Source organism: Chlorocebus sabaeus, chromosome 17, assembly GCF_047675955.1.
Source record: "Chlorocebus sabaeus isolate Y175 chromosome 17, mChlSab1.0.hap1, whole genome shotgun sequence".
Taxonomy (NCBI): domain Eukaryota; kingdom Metazoa; phylum Chordata; class Mammalia; order Primates; family Cercopithecidae; genus Chlorocebus; species Chlorocebus sabaeus.
In genome coordinates this window covers 45,024,222-45,044,538 of record NC_132920.1, presented here as the reverse complement: position 1 = coordinate 45,044,538, position 20,317 = coordinate 45,024,222, and the positions used below count along the sequence as shown (strand labels likewise).

Below are 20,317 nucleotides of genomic sequence, written 5' to 3'. Positions count from 1 at the left end.
ATCAGTATTGTCTAAGACCTTGATAATCCAATTGAGTAACATGGCTATAAAACCAAGATTGTAAAAAAGAGTATATTATGTTATCTATTACAAACCTACTATTGATTCTAATTTTTGGTAACAGTATGTGAACCGAAAATGCTTACTTATATGTGTTTGCAGCTTGGAATAATTTGAGACATTTGTTTTGATTGTCATTAATATAAAAGTAGCTGAAGACAAGTTTAATATGATTGGCATTAAATTATTATTAAACATAGATGTATATAAGTGCATACAGTGTCATGGAAAGAATAATTTATACATAGTCTCATAAAATTGCTAAAGATAATATTTACAAAAACCCTTTTTTTCCTAAAATACAATGTTGTATTAACCACTTAATTATTTTGCTCAACAACAAAAAAGTCTTAATATATCTCATAATTTGCAATGACGGGCAATTATGAATGGTAATTTTTAATGACTAAATTTAATCTAGAGATTTTTGTATTCAGACTGCTGAAACAACTTGGTAATAACTCAAGAATTTATAAAAGCCCAATGTTAGTATTTTTAATAAGAAGAGACTGACATAGATTTAGAGAAAAATCAAGCATAAAATGACAAGTTCCTGAAGATTTTTGGGCTTTGGGTTACTTGGACTACAATGAGAGTTAATACTATGTTTTTTTCCCATTCTGCCAGCCAGAGAAGACCTCTTATTTAAAGGGCAGGGCTCCCTCCACTGTTGTTAAATCAAGGCTCTGCTTCTGACAGGATATTTATAACATAGGGCAAGTATACAAAAGAAAAATGTTTAATGATGAGTTTTGCATGTTATACAGTGTTATACATCATATGGTTTAATTTAGATCCCCTGAAATATCAGAGTTAGAATGAAATTATCAAAAGGAGAAAAGTCACATGGCATGGTGCAAACAAGATGTGCCTATTTTATTTATGTTTGCTAATGAAATTCAGCCATGATTCCCACTTTGATTTTAAGAGTCTTAGACCACCATTCGGCTTTATTCATTATAATTAAATATCTTGCCCACACGCAGACACAAGGCCAGCAAAGAAAGGGGCATATTTTATCTTTTAAAAAGCGATTGCGGCCGGGCGCGGTGGCTCAAGCCTGTAATCCCAGCACTTTGGGAGGCCGAGATGGGTGGATCACGAGGTCAGGAGATCGAGACCATCCTGGCTAACACGGTGAAACCCCATCTCTACTAAAAATACAAAAAAATTAGCCGGGCGTGGTGGCAGGCGCCTGTAGTCCCAGCTACTCGGGAGGCTGAGGCAGGAGAATGGCGTGAACCCAGGAGGCAGAGCTTGCAGTGAGCCGAGATAGTGCCACTGCACTCCAGCCTGGGCGACAGAGCAAGACTCCGCCTCAAAAAAAAAAAAAAAAAAAAAAAAAAAAGCGATTGCATAGCTTTCATATGAAACTCCTGAGCTTCCAAGATTTATAGTATTAAAGCAAAACAATATGTCTTTCAGGGCACGGTCATCTTTTTAGGCAAATGGAGGGCTTAGACTCAGAATCTAATGACCTCACAGAGACCAGGGCTGGATCTTAGGCAAAAAAGAGGGCTTAGACTCGGAATTTAATGACCTCACAGAGGCCAGGGCTGAATTTGGACATGTGGAAGCAGTAGAATATGAAACAACCTAAGTTTGAGACAATTTGGCATAGTCTCTTCTACCAGAAGAGAGATTGAAAAAGGCCTGTTACAAGCACGACTGATTGATTTTTACTATAAAGCTTGGGAGTGGGGTGGGACAGAGAGGGGGACAATTTAGTTGACCAAAACATCATTTATACATGAAATTCAGAAATGTACCTACCTTCCCAACTGTGGCTCAACTGAGTATTCCAATAAACCAGACATTTAGGTTAAGTTAATAAGTAAGAGTTAGTGAAAGCCTATTCCTTCTAGTTTATTCCACTACCTCCCTACATTTTTCTCCCAGCAAAGCAAAGCCAGTATAGAACCTCAACCCTCTGTGCTCATCTTCATCCCCTTCAGCCTCAACCCTCTGTGCCCTCACATCCCAGGATGTGAAGAATTTGGAAAATCCCCAGGCTCTTGGTAACAGGGCAGCTCCTGTGGCCCACAAATCATCCTAGAGACAAAGTATCTATAATCTATACTTAGTTCATCAGGAGTTAACAGTAGTTTGGGAAAGGGTGAATGTATGCTCCAAATCTTTTTATTGTCCCTTTTACTGCTGGATTTAACCCAAACTTGCCAACTCCAAATAGCTCCACGCAGGCCATATTATTTGCTCAGCCCAAAATCAGACACCGAGCATAGCCATAGTAAGACTTCCATGAAAACACATGGTGTATCACCCCCTTGAAAGTCCTAAAGATGCATACATTTGCCACAGAACCTTTCAACTATATTTATCTTATTTTGATGCTTTGTTCATTTATCAGAATTATTATTTTGGGCACTCAGGAAAATTAAGTGAGTCTCCAGGGGAGGGCTAATCATAAAGCAGAAAAGCCCAAAGTAGAACTCAAAGCTTATAATGGCTTGACCTCTACCTGCTCAGCTATATTGTTTCGGACATAATTGTGTTCCTTCCTTCCCCCTCCCCTAACCCTCTCCCACCACCACCACCAGTTTCTTCACTTTTGTTCTGCTCCCAAGGGCTGTTCTTTATCCAGAAAAACTGTTTCTTTCCCTGCATCTGTTTTCCCTATTAAGGCTGGGGAAGCTAAACACATAGCTTTGGGCAGAATCAGAACCATCTGCAACAAGCCCTAAACTGAGTCAGGAATCCTGGGCTTTTCCCCATGTGACTGCGGACGGGTCACTCTCTCTGGGCATTAGTTTTTTCATGTTAAATTAAGAATGGGGCCAGAGGAATTCACAAAGATACTTTCCAAAGTTCTATTGTTGATTTAGATGTTAGTAAAGGGTTTGTTCAGCTTGCTTTAGCAGGCTTAGTTCCAAATTCCTTTTTCACTATAGTATTAAACATAATAGTGGCATCTCAGCATCTGCGGGGGGGAAAGCAATGCATAGTCTATAGATAACCTAAAAGTGTGGAGATATAGGTAACCCATCTGCTATGGGTAAAAGCCACAGTCTGAAAACTTCAATTTCTGCCTCTTCCATGTTAAATTTACTAAATGCCAAAATTAGAATTTCCATTAGGAAATATTTACTCCCTAGTCACGACAGATTCTGAAAATGTTCCATTTATTGACAAAACCATTACTGGGTCCTGTTAATGGTCTCCTCATCCATTTTACCACTGTTCTCAACTCTCACTATGCACCTGGGATACTTCTAAAATGTTCCACAGCCTAAACTCCACTCAGACCCACTGGCTCTGAAGAACTGGAGCTACAGCATCTGCATCTTTTAAAGCTCCCCAAGTGATTGGGGTGCAATGTTCTACACTATACACTATTCTTAAAGTTAGTTTGGAAAATAAGCAGCAGTTGAGAAAACCTCCAGAGTGAAGATGATTTAGATTCAAGGTCCATGTCTGTACTCTGAAGTATTGTACCTGGCTGATTTAGCTTAAATTTGAAATAAAATTGTAATTTACTCTTTAAGTGATGTTTAGCAAGAACTGAGTTTGTTGGGACTAAGAGAATATGTGTATCTACAGTGCTGTGGGTGGAACTGGGGCAGGAGACTGGTTTGTTTGTTTTGTTTATTGTAAGACAATGTAGTATAATGAAAAGAACACAGGCCCTGGGTTTTAAATCCAAAATCTACTCTTTTACTAATTGTGGTAAGGCTCAAATTAGATACAGACATGAAAATATTTCATAAACCATAAAACCATGTATCTCAGCATTTTTTAATCTTTGCCCCTCCCTACTTTGAGAAATAGACAAATCTCGTGCCTTTCTAAAGTGTAAGTTCAAATTAAATATTGTGATTAGAAGCAAAAAAACAAAAGCTTTGTTTTCTCCCTCCTTTCTCACGTTGAGAATGACCTCTCAGTGCATTTTACTTGTGGCGGTTAAAACTTGAATGTGAAACTAGAAGTTTAGTGAAGCCAGGGACTGTCTATTTATCTTTGTGTCCTGTTGTACCACCAAGCACACAGTGATTTACAGAGTAAGAACTCAGTAAAGATTTGCCAAAATCATATTAAGCAAATTTATAGGAATTCAGACAATAGAACCAAAACCTCTTTCTTATGCCTTTGAGAAATAAAGTATTCATAAGAGAGTTTGGGACTTACTACAGTGAAATTCTTATGCTAGTTTATTTAAGATTTGAGAAAGCAGAAGAGAATCAGGAAAAGTAATAGAATAAAACAAGTCTGTACTGGAAGAAAGACTGGTGTTTATAGTAAATATTTTAATAATTAGGCTAATGGCAAAAATAATACACAGTAACATTTAAGTTGGAACTATAAAATAAGTTTTGTAGCATGTGTCCTTTTGCTTAAGAAAAATATTAATCTTTTTAATATTCATAGATGTACCAATTTATGGTAACCCATAAAAAACAGAAGTAAACCACGATGGGATTTAAATGTTTTCTCTAGCTTGTCCATATGAAGTTAAAAAAAAAAAAGTCATTTTAAAAAGTGCACACTTAGAAATTAATTACCCCACCAGTGCCCAGTGCAGTAGGTAAAATCTGTATCTGCTTATCCAGGTAGATTGACATAATGGCACCGGTCATAATTTGGTGCTATAAATGAATGTCCAAAATTGGGTCCTCAATTTTAAAAAAACTGGGAACTATGAATTTCTAATTTTAAAACCAATTGGGCCTTAAAAACATTAAGTATTGTCTTTGCTGTGAACTTTAAGAGATGCTAAAATGTCTGACCTTTTCAGCAAATTCACAAAGGAGCAACTGATGTGGAGAATAGAACTTTATTAAATCAGAAATGAACCTTAAGTAGTATATAGGCATGTAGAATCCAGTTTGTTGGGGAGGTCTGATTGTGTTATTGATTAATCTATAACTTTCAGTAGTGGGTGGAAGTCCTGTTTCTGGTCAAAGCCTGGATTTTACTAACTAGGGGTGTCTATAAAGATACAGAACTGGGAATCATTCATAGGGTCTGACAGAAGAAAGTAAGTGGGACACAAAGTATTCCATGAGAATGTGGCCTCTGGAAGGCCCTCACACCAAGCACTGTTTAAATTTAGTTTCAACATTTGCAACACAAATAGAGAGAAATTTACAGTTGACGTGAAGATGAGCTGTCTTCATCCATCTTCCTGTAAAGTTGCTTACTCTGGAAAGCATGCCAAAGTTGGGACGTTCCCATAATTGCCTTACATAGACAACGTACATCCTTTGTACATCAAAAGGAAAAAGCAGTGACTCAAAATAGAGCACCCTAGGGAATATGTTTACTGAAATTGCTCTTCACTAATTACACATGCTTGTTTGTTCCTTCTTTATTTTAGAATTAAAATAGGAAGAACTCATCACAGAAATCTGGGTCAACTCTAAACTTTGATTTTCTCATAGGATCTGTGTTATGAAATACGCCTGTAATCTTTTAATTGTTTGCAAAGCAGTGATAAATCACCTGTGAAGGTGAATTGATCTTTCAAAAGTGACCTTTTCCATGGTAATAAGAACTATTTCTTATTGCCCCATCTGAAAACATTAAAACCTAGTTATTTCTCAGGTGAACCCAGCTAAGACTCAGTCTCCCTCTAAGCCAAAACCTCCTTTCTCAAGCAAGGCTCACTTCAACACTCTACCTTTAGAAGGAATGCAGCCTTACTCCTAGGTCCATTTAACTCCATATAAAACCATCCCTGTGCTTTAAATAGTACATTATGTTAAAGATTGTCACTGTGGTTGTAAAATTTAAAATACCAGGGTGAGGAAGCTAAGAGTATTACCTTGGCATAAGCCTCTGTAAGGCAGCCATGGTGGTAGGAGCTGTTTCATAGGTGAGGCTCCCCTGCCTGTGGTTGTGGGAAGACACCCTGTGCATTCCTACAAGTTATTTGTGGCTCTCTGAGGCATTCATTTAACACTGTTCTATAGCGCACAATTTTAGGAAGTAGAGTTGGAATTTTCTAGTCCTTGTTAGAATGTTTTCTTCAATCCAGAAGTGTTGTACAACACAAAAAGCCCCATGGTAAAGAACAAGCTCACAGAAAGAATACTGAGGAATGACACTTGGAATGTGCCACTGTTTTGTCATCCCTGCTACACTGATCTGGAGTGAACTGCGTAGCAGCATAACTAACCGAAGAAATTTCAGCCAGGGCGCCAAAGCCTGACAAGCATAGTAAATCTTCTTAAGCAGGATATTTGGAGAGAAGGTTTTCAAGTTAATTGAATTTTATGATTAACAGAAGGTTATCTAGAAAACTGTATTTGTTTCACTTCATGTTGATGGAAGTCTTTCTAAAAGGGTTAAGTCTACTTTCCGTTTATAGTATAATTATTAATGTGGTTTAATTATTTTTTTAAGATGAAGATTTCACTGCCTCCACAGCATTATCTTGATTGTAAAAGGTTATTCTATATTTCTTAAAATATGGCTGTGGCTGTTCAAGATTAATTCATTGGGCTGGAAGTATACAGACTCCAGAACTGCTTCAGAGTTATAAGCCTAAGGGGGAAAAATCCCTAACATGAAATTTTATGATTTTCTTTGTTTTTCTGAAAACAGATTGTAGGAAAATTCCATCCAGTTGAAGGTTATGAGTTCTCTGGATGTGACTGTTACTAGTTTAAATGATGAAAAATGTGCCAGTGAAAGGGAAATTTTATTCCCAAGTCCTGAATTTTAGTTCTTCTCCACTCTGGGTCTTACAGTGAGATTCAGGATGTTACAGAGACCCTGTGCGGTCCAGGTCTCCCAACACTGAAATGCAAAATATATCTCTTGGAATGAAAAGCATGCAATTTTTCTTTCCTTACTGGAATGTATTATATTTTTGCACTTAGAATCCATTTTCCCACTTTCTTTTATGGGAGTATTTTATTTCAGCATGCATATACATGTGTACATCTGTATGTACAGGTATGTATATAAAATTATATAAGATTTGCCTTTTTGATACTGTCTACAATATGCAGAGTAATACAGAACTCCTTTGAGATAATCATATTTTACTGGGGAGGAGAGGCCTCTATTAGTGTCCGTTCCGATAGCTTTTCACTCAGACTATAAATTAGGCCTGGGAAGGGCCAGTAATGAGTCAGTAATTTATAGACTATTAAGATACTTAGTTAGAAGTGATCCTGAGCATGTCGAATAGAGAACACATGTTTATAAAAGACAAACAGATTCAATACATCTCTTTGGCCTAACCAAGCCCAATCAGTTAACAAAATGGGATGTCTTATTTTGTGTATCTCCTACTTCCCAAAAATAGAATCACTAACCACTCGCTAACCACACCGACTTTTTAACGGACAGAATGGTTGCTATAGTTTTGCCACCAGAAATATTCAGATTAAGCATTCTATTAGATTGTAGCCAGCAGAGTCTACAAAACAGGAAGAAGGCTCTGCTTGCTTTTTGCCTCCTTTCCTTGTTTGACTTGATGTGATAATTCATTGCAGATTTCTTTTTCTTTGACAGAATGCCTACCGCAGGAGTGGGATGGCTTTTCTAGCCTGCTGATGTGACAACTGTGATGTGCCCGCAACAACAGGAAAGGCAGTGTTATATTAAGGTGATTTCTTGTGAACAAAATAAAATGCAAATTTACCTTTCTTTTATCTGAGGGAGTGGGCTGGTTTGTTGTGACTACCAACTTGCTGACTCCTGCTCTTTTCCAGCCCCACAACCATCAGTCTTGTTTACTAGATGGGCTGTTCAGCTAATTAATGGCAGGATGTTTAGGATAGTGTGTAGGTGGACAAGAATGCAGATCACACAATTTTGAAATTTTAATTTGAGTAGATTTACTGCCCTCAGTTCACATATCTTAAAAGCAGTGGTTGCCCCATCTAGTCTTTTGTCAGTGTTTTATTTGATACATTTTATAATCCAGGTTTGGAATAAGGAAACAAAATTAAAAGGACAGTGAGTTTTCGCCTTCCCTTATACCATCAACTTTACTTTCCAACATTTGTTGACTACATATTTTATTGACAGCTATCCACTTTATAAACTTACAGTAATCAAAGATTTAACAGACCTGATAAATCACCTGTTCCCACCTCCTTTCCCCTTCACTCCACTTACAGTATGTGTCATTTTCAATGCCTTCTTCCCAACTTCCTGCCATCTGCCTTTCATGTGTGTTTTTCCTCACACAGAACCTCTTCCTCCATCTTCATTCCCCTCCTTTTCCTGTTCCTCCAATCCCCAGACCCACCACTCCTGCACATGCCATACACATTTAGAAGCCAAGTATTCAGAATTAGTAGAAGGGGAGCAGAGTGATTTCTTGCTTCCTCCCTTCAAAGCACTACCACACCTAGACTGGAAATGTGGGCTGGGTAATTTCTTGCTGTTAGCAGCCGAGCTACCCTTCTGGCATCTATACTTTCTCCAGTAAATGAGGAACCGTAACTCCTCGGAACAAACCAAAATATAGCAGATGTAAGTGTATAGTTCCTGATTAAACTTCAGTTGCAAAAACAGAAAGTTATTTCTTTAATTCTGTGGGAGTTTTGTATAATTTTACTTTTGAAACACTCTCTCTAAAGAATAAAAACAGAAATGAGAAATATGAAAGATCTTTTTCTTGTGGCCAAAGTATTATGAGTCTCTGTTAATATGATTATGCCACATTATTTACATTTGTTAACTGTCATTTACCTGCTCTATGTTAATCTTTTTAGAAAAAATTTGAATTTCAGAAACAAAATCACAGATATATAATATTAAAATATTCCCAAAGGGTTTTGATGTTCCATCTATGCTTGTTAAAATGTATGATCAAACTTTTATTTTTATCATCATTCTTATTTTCCCTGTCATCCATAATCATGGGAAATTATAAGCTTGAAGTAAACATGCTAACTTTTAAACGATAGCATTTATTGTATTTGGTTTTGATATGCCATGCTTATAGATGGTATAAAATTTTCGGGGGCTAATTTATCACATCAAAATTCCTTCTCTCCCACATTATACATTTTAAAGTACACACAAAGCAGAAAATACAGGGTTTGGGTTTTTTTTCCTTCATTTTATTCTACCTGATCTCCTTATAGTCCCAGAGAAGGAAGACTCAACGTACATTTCTCTCAGAAATATGACAGGTCTGTGTTTTTGTTGGTCTGGCATATGTTTGTCTATCTTGAACAGTCTGACAGGTAATTATTTATAAAATCTGGTTTTGCCAAGTTCATATAATAACCTTTCATTTTTCATCATAAGCCAGTAAGCTGAATTTAGAATAAAGCAAGGTCATTTATGTCTGTCCTAAACCAGCCTACATGTCCCCATAATTACTCAATATTTTTCATTCCTTTTTCTATTTTTTATACTTAGGTTCTTTCTGTGACTCTTTGCACAATATTAAATTTGAAGTGAAATAAAATTTCCTTCAGCAGTGACTATAGAAATAAAAGAAAATTCACAGAAGAAACATTTAAGAAAACTTGACTTCAATAAATTATTTTCCCAATAATTGTAATATTAGAGCAGAAGACAGTCTTAGAGATCATTGAGAACAGCTGCTTATCTTACAGATGGAAAAACTAAGGCCTAGAGAGGAAAAGTGACTTTCCTAAGATCACTCAATAATGGTAGTGACAGAACAGAGAAAAGAATCGATGGTCCCTAATTTTCAGTCTGGTATTATAAAGTATTTTCTGCCATACTGGGTTAGTAAGAATATTACTAAGACATGTTGGGGTTTTATGGTATATTTATCCTTGACAACAATGTAAATTTATTTAAAAACTATACTAATTATGGATACATCCTAAAGCATACGTTTATACAGTAAAATCTTCAATGTGACTGTGGTATTAAGTAAACAGTCTGTTATCTTACACATCAGGCTTAACCCTAAGTCAATAGGGAATATACAAAGCTAATTTCTATTTTTTGTCCCTTGTATTTTAGAGACTGAATTTGAAAATAAATAAGCCAATAAATAAATAGCCTCTCTTGATACTGCTTCTTAGATTTAAGGGTAAAGAAAGTAGAAATATTTCTCCCTTCACCTAAATTTGGAAGTATGACTTTCTGAATGTGCCATTTAGAGGTTATGTCATTAGCTTTCCTGCCTTCTTATATTGTAATAGTTGTGACTCAAAAATACTGTTTCAATTTTAAAACCAAGACTTTTTATTTGCACACCATCAGAAGCACAAATATTTTTAAATGGTGTATATAATTCCTGTATCTGGGGAGAACCCTTCATTTATTGCTGTTCTTTATTTTTTAAAAATAATAAGCCATGTCTAATGCTTTTACCATGTAGAAGACAAATAAACATAACTGGTGATTCTTGGTCTGAAAGAAAGCACGTTTACTTGTTTAGAATTATAAAATTTAATTTTATGAATTTTTTGACATAGTTCTTAAATCAAGCAATGCTTTCCAGTTCATATAACCTCTTGTGTAAAACGGAATCACTAAAGAGAACATTTTCTCTCATCTGCCCCCCTGGAATTTGGATAGAACCTTTCCAGGCTACATTTAAAATTCTACCATCAACCATGTATACATCTCATAAAATATTTTACAGTTTCCTGTATGCTCTGGCCGAACATTTCATAGTACATAAACACTTCTGCAAATAATCTAAGGGCATCAAGCTGAATATGTCATAGCAATGGCCACTACATAAAGCTAATTCTCCAGCAACATAGTTTCTTATTATTTTACCTTCTTATTTGAAATTCAAGATGAAACTTTACATGCTATTGTTGTACAGTGGCAGGGGTGAGAAGAGAGCAGGGAACTCTAGCAGTTTTTGTGGAATTGTATGCATTAAAGCAAAGGCTTTCTGCAGAGGGCATCTAGCCAAGCTTAAACAACAAAACTATGCCTGCAGGAATTGGATGTAAATGTGATGGTTAAATAAGGGCCAGATGTCGTTAAAAACTCAAATATTAGAAAGTCGTGTCTCTTAAAGTAAGTCTCAAGTGTTGTAAGTTGGATACTGATACCATGGTACCTAAAGAAAGAGACTTGCGTTTGTTTTCCGCAACAAGATAGTAGGTATTCAAGTTGTCATAAGTCATGGAAGTTTCGGCAACTGAAGCATATTTTAAAGCAATCAATTCCTGCAAAGTCACAAGAACGCCGCATACATATTTCATTGTTGGGAGCCACTGTAATTACCTGTACAGCATTGTGTTCATAATCCCTTTTCTGCTCATCATCACCCAATATTGACTACGCTCATTTTTTTCAAAGGAGGGTAAAGATAGAAAAAAAAAAAAGACGGCAAGCCTCAAGATGATCAAAATATAGTTTTACTTATACCAGGTAACACTCTACTTGCTATCAAAAATGATGATATATTGTGTCAGTATGTTAATAAGTTATGACATAATAATTATAGCACACCATGTGCTACCTTGTGTACTAAGCAGTTTGTGTGATTTATCTCATTTACTACTCACAGCCCCACTACCAGATATGCCCTGTTGCCCACAGGCAGGAGAGAGGAAACTGAGGAACAGCAGCTTAAATGTCTTATGCAGAATTACCCCAGGTGTAGCTGGCATTTGTACCCAGCACTTTGATCCCAAAGCTCATGCTGTTAACCACTGTTACACAACGTGGACTGTACTGGAGTAGAGATTTCTGAGAACATATGAAAGAGAATTGCTGCCTGACCTTGAACCTAGAAGCACTTCTCAGAACCAGAAAATCTGATTGCAAGAAAATTGTATTTTAACTTAACATTCCTTCTCTAATGCCAAGTATTACGTATATAATAGAATATCATATCATGTATAATAGAATATAATTATATAGGATCATGCCAAGTTTTTAATAATGTCTTAAGCCTTAAGAGAAATGTATATAATCAATGAATAGACTAAAATTCCCTATACAAATTATGGGAAAAACTTCCTCAGAGATCCATGCATACAAAGCTTCTCTCCTTTCTGAAAACCAGATTTCCCCAGAAGGCTCTATTTACACAGGCTGCTGTTTCATGCTTTCATACAAGGTATTTATCCATGTTGTAAAATAATTCCCATCTTGTTTACATGTGTTTGCAGTGGCAGATACAGAAGTACATATGGCAATGTGCTGAAACTTTAAATAAATGACCCTTTTAAAGACCTGCTCATTAATTCATTAATTATATAGTAGTCATAGTTTTTCCCAGCCTGACATGTTTGTGTGTGAGGCAGGTCCGGGGGAGGTGATGTATGGAGATAAATAGGAAAGTGGAAAAAAGCTACCGTGCACAATTTGAATTACAAAGGATAGTTTTCCATTCGACTCAGTAGTTAGCAACAGTTTTTTTATAGAGAGAGAGTCAGGTCTCTCTCTGTTGCCCAGGCTGATCTCAAACTCTTAGTCTCAAGTGATCCTCCCACCTTGGCCTCCCAAAATGCTGGGATTACAGGCATGAGCCACCACACCCAGCCAGAGCTTCTTTAATTCAACCCTATGTTTGTTCTGCCTCAGGACAAGCCACCTTCTGAATTATGTCCTAAAGGATTCCAAATAACTGCACCAGCCTGTGCTACAACTTTTCTGAATTTTTTTTTTTTAAGATGGGGTCTCCCTATATCACTCAGGCTGGTCTCCAGCTCCTAGGTGCAAGCAGTCCTCCCACCTCAGCCTCCTGATTAGCTGGGACTACAGGCACAAGCCACCGCACCCAGCTTTTTCTGAATGGTTTTAATTGCATCTTCCAGCTGCTTCACTTGGGAAAAGTTAGTTCACCTGCCAATGCATTGGCCACTTCTTGTCAACCCTCCCTGACCTAAACATATCAGTCAGTCAAGCAAGCAGACACTAAGCAGCAGCAACTACTACAGCTGATGGATTGGCTTGCCACACTTCCATAGGTTTGGCCTGTAAGGAGACAGTGAGCCCAAATGGCTTTAGACAGTTTGTTACACAGCTACATAAGCAAGATTGGCACAGTGTCAACTTCCCATGTTCCTAATCCCACAGGAAGATACCAAGCCAGAGGGGCCAGTTGACAGAAGACGTGAGTGAGTGGAGGGTTACCATGTCATGGAGGAGCCAACTCTAAACCACAGCCAAGCAGTTTTTTGGGGTTTTTTTTGTGTGTGTTTTGTTTGTTTTTGAGACAGAGTTTCACTCTTATTGCCCAGGCTGGAGTGCAATGGTGCGGTCTTGGCTCACTGCAACCTCCACCTCCCGGGTTCAAGTGATCCTCCTGCCTCAGCCTCCCGAGTAGCTGGGACTATAGGCACATGCCACCACACTCAGCTAATTTTTTGTGTTTTTAGTAGAGATGGGGTTTTACTATGTTGGTCAAGTTGGTCTCGAACTCCTGACCTCAGGCAATCCACCCGCCTCGGCCTCCCAAAGTGCTGGGATTACAGGCGTGAGCCACCGTGCCTGGCCAGCCAAGCAGTTTTATAGCTTGCATTCACATCCCAAAGGGGGTTGAGGTGGAAAGACCTTTGCCTTACCAGAACTAGGGAGGCAGATAAGCGAAACTACCTGTGGCAGCTCCTCACAAGAGTGGCTGTCTGGCTGTGTTCCTGTGACGATCACAGGCAAAGGTCCCTATGGCCTAGGTATGGCTGTGTGGCCTATGTGAAGATGAGGTCTCCTGGGAGCCCTTCCACGGCAATGCGTAGAAGGTCATGTGTTTCTGTTAGCAGTATGCAAAATCAATCTGCCATTTCTTTCCTAGGTTTTTATGGTGGTCTCTTTCCCTAGCTCTTTCCCATAAAGTTTCCTGCCTGTCTCAGCACACAGCACCCTTTGCTTCCTCTGAACTCTTTAAGCCCTTCTTGTTCTCTGTGCTTCCTATTTAGTGTCCTGATCATCTGTCCATGTGCCTTTAGACTGCGCCAGATTAAGAATTTCTTGAGGGCAAGTCTTGAATTAACACCTCTTTGTCATTCTCACATACACAAATACTCATAAACATTTGTGGTTTGGTTGATAGAAAAAAAAATGCTTTTTTTTTTTTAAATGGAGTCTCACTCTGTTGCCCAGGCTGAAGTGGCTCACTGCAACCTCTGCTTCCCGGGTTCAAGCGATTCTCCTGTCTCAGCCTCCAGAGTAGCTGGGATTACAGGCATGCACCACCACATCCAGCTAATTTTTGTATTTTTAGTAGAGAAAGGGTTTCACCATGTTGGTCAGGCTGGTCTTGAACTCCTCACCACAAGTAATCCACCTGCCTCGGCCTCCCAAAGTGCTAGAATTACAGGTGTGAGCCACTGCACCCAGCCAAAAAAATGCATTTAAACGTGAGCTCAGAAAACTTTTTAAAAAATCTTTCTTTAATCTCATCAATTCTTATTTCACTTATTTGACTACACAGCTCATGAACTTTAGATGACCACAACTTTTTTCTTAAAGACAATGTCTCGGGGGTGGTTCCAAGATGGCCAAATAGGAACAGCTCCAGCCTCCAGCTCCCGACGTGAGCGACACAGAAGATGGGTGATTTCTGCATTTCCAACTGAGGCACCAGGTTCATCTCACTGGGGCATGTCAGACAGTGGGTGCAGCCCATCGAGTGAGAGCTGAAGCAGGGAGAGGCATCGCCTCACCCGGGAAGCACAAGGGGGAAGGGAATTCCCTTTCCTAGCCAAGGGAAACCATGACACACAACACCTGGAAAATCAGGTCACTCCCACCCTAGTACTGCGCTTTACCAAGGGTCTTAGCAAACAACACACCAGGAGATTATATCCCGTGCCTAACTCAGAGGGTCCCATGGCCACGGAGCCTCCCTCACTGCTAGCACAGCAGTCTGAGATCTAACTGCAAGGCGGCAGCGAGACTGGGGTAGGGCGCCCGCCATTGCTGAGGCTTGAGTAGGTAAACAAAGCAGCCGGGAAGCTCGAACGGGGTGGAGCCCACCACAGCTCAAGGAGGCCTGCCTGCCTCTGTAGACTCCACCTCTGGGGACAGGGTGTAGCCAAACAAAAGGCAGCAGAAACCTTTGTAGATTCAAATATCCCTATCTGACAGCTTTGAAGAGAATAGTGGTTCTCCCAGCAAGGAGTTTGAGATCTGAGAATGGACAGACTGTCTGCTCAAGTGGGTCCCTGACCCCCGAGTAGCCTAACTGGGAGACACCCCCAACTAGAGGCAGACTGATACATCACACCTCATACAGCTGGGTACCCCTCTGAGACAAAGCTTCCAGAGGAACAATCAGGCAGCAATATCTGCTATTCAGCACTATTCACTCTTCTGCAGCCTCTGCTGCTGATACCCAGGCAAACAGGGTCTGGAGTGGACCTCGAGCAAACTCCAGCAGACCTGCAGCTGAGGGTCCTGACTGTTAGAAGGAAAACTAACAAACAAAAAGGACATCCACACCAAAACCCCATCTGTACGTCACCAGAGGTAGATAAAACCAAAAAGATAGGGAAAAAGCAATGCAGAAAAGCTGAAAATTCTAAAAATCAGAGCGCCTCTCCCCCTCCAAAGTAACGCAGCTCCTTGCCAGCAACAGAACAGAGCTGGACAGAGAATGACTTTGATGAGTTGAGAGAAGAAGGCTTCAGACGATCAAACTTCTCCGAGCTAAAGGAGGAAGTTCAAACTCATTGCAAAGAAGCTAAAAACCTTGAAAAAAGATTTGACGAATGGCTAACTAGAATAACCAATGTAGAGAAGTCCTTAAATGACCTGATAGAGCTGAAAATTGTGACATGAGAACTACGTGACAGATGCACAAGCTTCAGTAACCTACTCGATCAACTGGAAGAAACGGTATCAGTGATTGAAGATCAAATGAATGAAATGAAGCGAGAAAAGAAGTTTAGAGAAAAAAGAGTAAAAAGAAATGAACAAAGCCTCCAAGAAATATGGGACTATGTGAAAAGATCAAATCTGCGTCTGATTGGTGTACCTGAAAGTGACAGGGAGAATGGAACCAACTTGGAAAACACTCTGCAGGATATTATCCAGGAGAACTTCCCCAACCTACCAAGGCAGGCCAACATTCAAATTCTGGAAATACAAAGAACGCCACAAAGATACTCCTCGAGAAGAGCAACTCCAAGACACATAATTGTCAGATTCACCAAAGTTGAAATGTAGGAAAAAATGTTAAGGGCAGCCAGAGAGAAAGGTTGGGTTACCCACAAAGGGAAGCCCATCAGACTAACAGCAGATCGCTCGGCAGAAACTACAGGCCAGAAGAGAGTGGGGGCCAATATTCAACATTCTTAAAGAAAAGAATTTTCAACCCAGAATTTCATACCCAGCCAAGCTAAGTTTCATAAGTGAAGGAGAAATAAAATCCTTTACAAACAAGCAAATATTGAGAGATTTTGTCAACACCAGGCCTGCCCTACAAGAGTTCCTGAAGGAAGCACTAAACATGGAAAGGAACAACCAGTACCAGCCACTGCAAAAACATGCCAAAATGTAAAGACCATCGATGCTAGGAAGAAATTGCATCATCTAACAAGCAAAATAACCAGCTAACATCATAATGACAGGATCAATTTCACACAAAACAATATTAACTTTAAATATAAATGGGCCAAATGCTCCAATTAAAAGACACAGACTGGCAAATTGGATAAAGAGTCAAGACCCATCAGTTTACTGGAGTCAGGAGACCCATCTCACGTGCAGAGACACACATAGGCTCAAAATAAAGGGATGGAGGAAGATCTACCAAGCAAATGGAAAACAAAAAAAGGCAAGGGTTGCAATCCTAGTCTCTGATAAAACAGACTTTAAACCAACCAAGATCAAAAAAGACAAAGAAGGCCATTACATAATGGTAAAGGGATCAATACAACAAGAAGAGCTAACTATCCTAAATATATATGCACCCAATACAGGAGCACTCAGATTCATAAAGCAAGTCCTTAGAGACTCACAAAGAGACTTAGACTCCCACACAGTAATAATGGGAGAGTTTAACACCCCACTGTCAACATTAGACAGATCAACGAGACAGAAAGTTAACAAGGATATCCAGGAATTGAACTCAACTCTGCACCAAGCGGACCTAATAGACGTTTACAGAACTCTCCACCCCAAATCAACAAAGTATACATTCTTCTCAGCACCACATCGCATTTATTCCAAAATTGACCAGATAGTTGGAAGTAAAGCACTCCTCAGCAAATGTAAAAGAACAGAAACTATAACAAACTCTCAGACCACAGTGCAGTCAAACTAGAACCCAGGATTAAGAAACTCACTCAAAACCGCTCAACTACACAGAAACTGAACAGCCTGCTCCTGAATGACTACTGGGTACATAACGAAATGAAGGCAGAAATAAAGATGTTCTTTGAAACCAATGAGAACAAAGATGCAACATACCAGAATCTCTGGGACACATTTAAAGCAGTGTGTAGAGGGAAATTTATAGCACCAAATGTCCACAAGAAAAAGCAAGAAAGATCTAAAATTGACACCCTAACATCCCAATTAAAAGAACTAGAGAAGCAAGACCAAACACTTTCAAAAGCTAGCAGAAGGCAAGAAATAACGAAGATTAGAACAGAACTGAAGGAGATAGAGACACAAAAAACCCTTCAAAAAATCAGTGAATCCAGGAACTGGTTTTTTGAAAAGATCAACAAAACTGATGGACCGCTAGCAAGACTAATAAAGAAGAAAAGAGAGAAGAATCAAATAGATGCAATAAAAAATGATAAAGGGGATATCACCACCGACCCCACAGAAATACAAACTACCATCAGAGAATACTATAAACACCTCTATGCAAATAAACTGGAAAACCTAGAAGAAATGGATAAATTCCTGGACACATACACCCTCCCAAGACTAAACGAGGAAGAAGTTGAATCCCTGAATAGACCAATAATAGGCTCTGAAATTGAGGCAATAATTAATAGCAGGACCAGATGGATTCACAGCCAAATTCCACCAGAGGTACAAAGAGGAGATGGTGCCATTCCTTCTGAAACTATTCCAATCAATAGAAAAAGAGGGAATCCTCCCTAACTCATTTTATGAGCCCACATCATCCTGATACCAAAGCCTGGCAGAGACACAACAAAAAAAAGAGAATTTTGGACCAATATTCCTGATGAACATTGATGCAAAAATCCTCAATAAAATACTGACAAACCAAATCTAGCAGCACATCAAAAAGCTTATCCACCACCATCAAGTGGGCTTCATCCCTGGGATACAAGGCTGGTTCAATATACACAAATCAATAAACATAATCCAGCATATAAACAGAATCAAAGACAAAAACCACATGATTATCTCAATAGATGCAGAAAAAGCCTTTGAAAAAATTCAACAGCCCTTCATGCTACACTCTCAATAAATTTGGTATTGATGGAACATATCTCAAAATAATAAGAGCTATTTATGACAAACCCACAGCCAGTATCATACTGAATGGGCAAAATCTGGAAGCATTCCCCTTGAAAACTGGCACAAGACAGGGATGCCCTCTCTCACCACTCCTATTCAACAGTGTTGGAAGTTCTGGCCAGGGCAATCAGGCAAGAGAAAGAAATAAAGGGTATTCAGTTAGGAAAAGAGGAAGTCAAATTGTCCCTGTTTGCAGATGACATAATTGTATAAAACCATAAAAACCCTAGAAGAAAACCTAGGCCATACCATTCAGGAAATAGGCATGGGCAAGGACTTCATGTATAAAACACCAAAAGCAATGGCAACAGAAGCCAAAATTGACAAATGGAATCTAATTAAACTAAAGAGCTTCTGCACAGCAAAAGAAACTACCATCAGATTGAACAGGCAACCTACAGAATGGGAGAAAATTTTTGCAGTCTACTCATCTGACAGAGGGCTAATATCCAGAACCTACAAAGAACTCAAACAAATTTACAGGAAAAAAACAAGCCCATCAAAAAGTGGGCAAAGGATATGAACAGACACTTCTCAAAAGAAGACATTTATGCAGCCAACAGACACTTGAAAAAATGCTCATCATCACTGGTCATCAGGGAAATGCAAATCAAAACCAGAATGAGATACCATCTCACACCAGTTAGAATGGCAATCATTAAAAAGTCAGGAAACAACAGGTGCTGGAGAGGATGTGGAGAAATAGGAACACTTCTACACTGTTGGTGGGACTGTAAACTAGTTCAACCATTGTGGAAGACACTGTGGCGATTCCTCAAGGATCTAGAACTAGAAATACCATTTGACCCAGCCATCCCATTACTGGGTATATACCCAAAGGATTATAAATCTTGCTGCTATAAACACACATACACATGTATGTTTATTGTGGCACTATTCACAATAGCAAAGACTTGGAACCAACCCAAATGTCCATCAGTGACAGACTAGATTAAGAAAATGTGGCACCTGTACACCATGGAATACTCTGCAGCCATAAAAAAGGATGAGTTCATGTCCCTTGTAGGGATGTGGATGCAGCTGGAAACCATCATTCTCAGCAAACTATCGCAATAACAGAAAACCAAACACCACATGTTCTCACTCATAGGTGGGAACTGAACAATGAGAACACTTGGACACAGGAAGGGGAACATCACACACTGGGGCCTGTTGTGGGGTGGGAGGAGGGGGGAGGGATAGCATTAGGAGATATACCTAATGTAATGACGAGTTAATGGGTACAGCACACCAACATGGCACATGTATACATATATAACAAACCTGCACGTTGTGCACATGTACCCTAGAACATAAAGTATAATAATAAAAAAAAAAAAAGACAATGTCTCAGAGAAACCAATTTAAAGCACCTCATGCATCAGCTTTCTTGTGGCCTTTGTGAGTAGGTCACTGTGACATCAGTCTTGCGTGAAGGGGTTGAGGACCTCATAAACAGATGACCTTAATCATATTTGCATACTTTGCACTACTAAGACCTAAGAACCTTTGAGTTCCATCTGAATCTATACAATCTTGAAAAAGAATTACAAACTAGTAGGACTATTTTTGTATATAGTCCATCTTTGAAAACCTACCAGTTCTTCTACTGGTTCACTGTAAAGACAATGAGCCTTTTAGGATCAAATTCCCTAAAGGTAATGGAATAACATGTCCACTGAACTTAAAGCAAATATAAAGATCTATTTAGACAAAAAATAACATTTTGTGAACTGAAAGCTACTCCAAAGAGTAGCTTGAAATTAAAATGTCTGTTCTCTTTATAGCCAGTCCTTCAGAAATCTTACTTGGCACCTGTGAAAATCAAGCAGTCAACATGTAGTCTGCAGGCCCCAAACAGTGAGCCTGAGGGGAACTGTGGAATTACAGAAAGGGGTTCATGAGCCCACCTAAATTATCTGTAGTTTCAATAAAG

The 20,317-nt window shown here is 39.0% G+C and overlaps 1 protein-coding gene across 5 annotated transcripts in view; it reads left to right on the top strand.

Moving 5' to 3' along the window:
• The window catches only part of SUPT3H (SPT3 homolog, SAGA and STAGA complex component), a 552,672-nt gene that overhangs the window by 510,215 nt on the left and 22,140 nt on the right, over positions 1 to 20,317 (top strand). For 2 of the 5 annotated variants that reach the window (XM_073006039.1, XM_073006040.1), the window contains one exon: positions 7,540 to 10,297. In XM_073006039.1, the coding sequence (XP_072862140.1) occupies positions 7,540 to 7,581 (42 nt within the window). In that variant the 3' untranslated portion in view covers positions 7,582 to 10,297. Of the gene's footprint in view, positions 1 to 7,539; positions 10,298 to 11,497; positions 12,165 to 20,317 lie in introns of those variants that run through there. The other 3 variants (XR_012089180.1, XR_012089179.1, XM_073006041.1) reach the window with 3 other exon arrangements.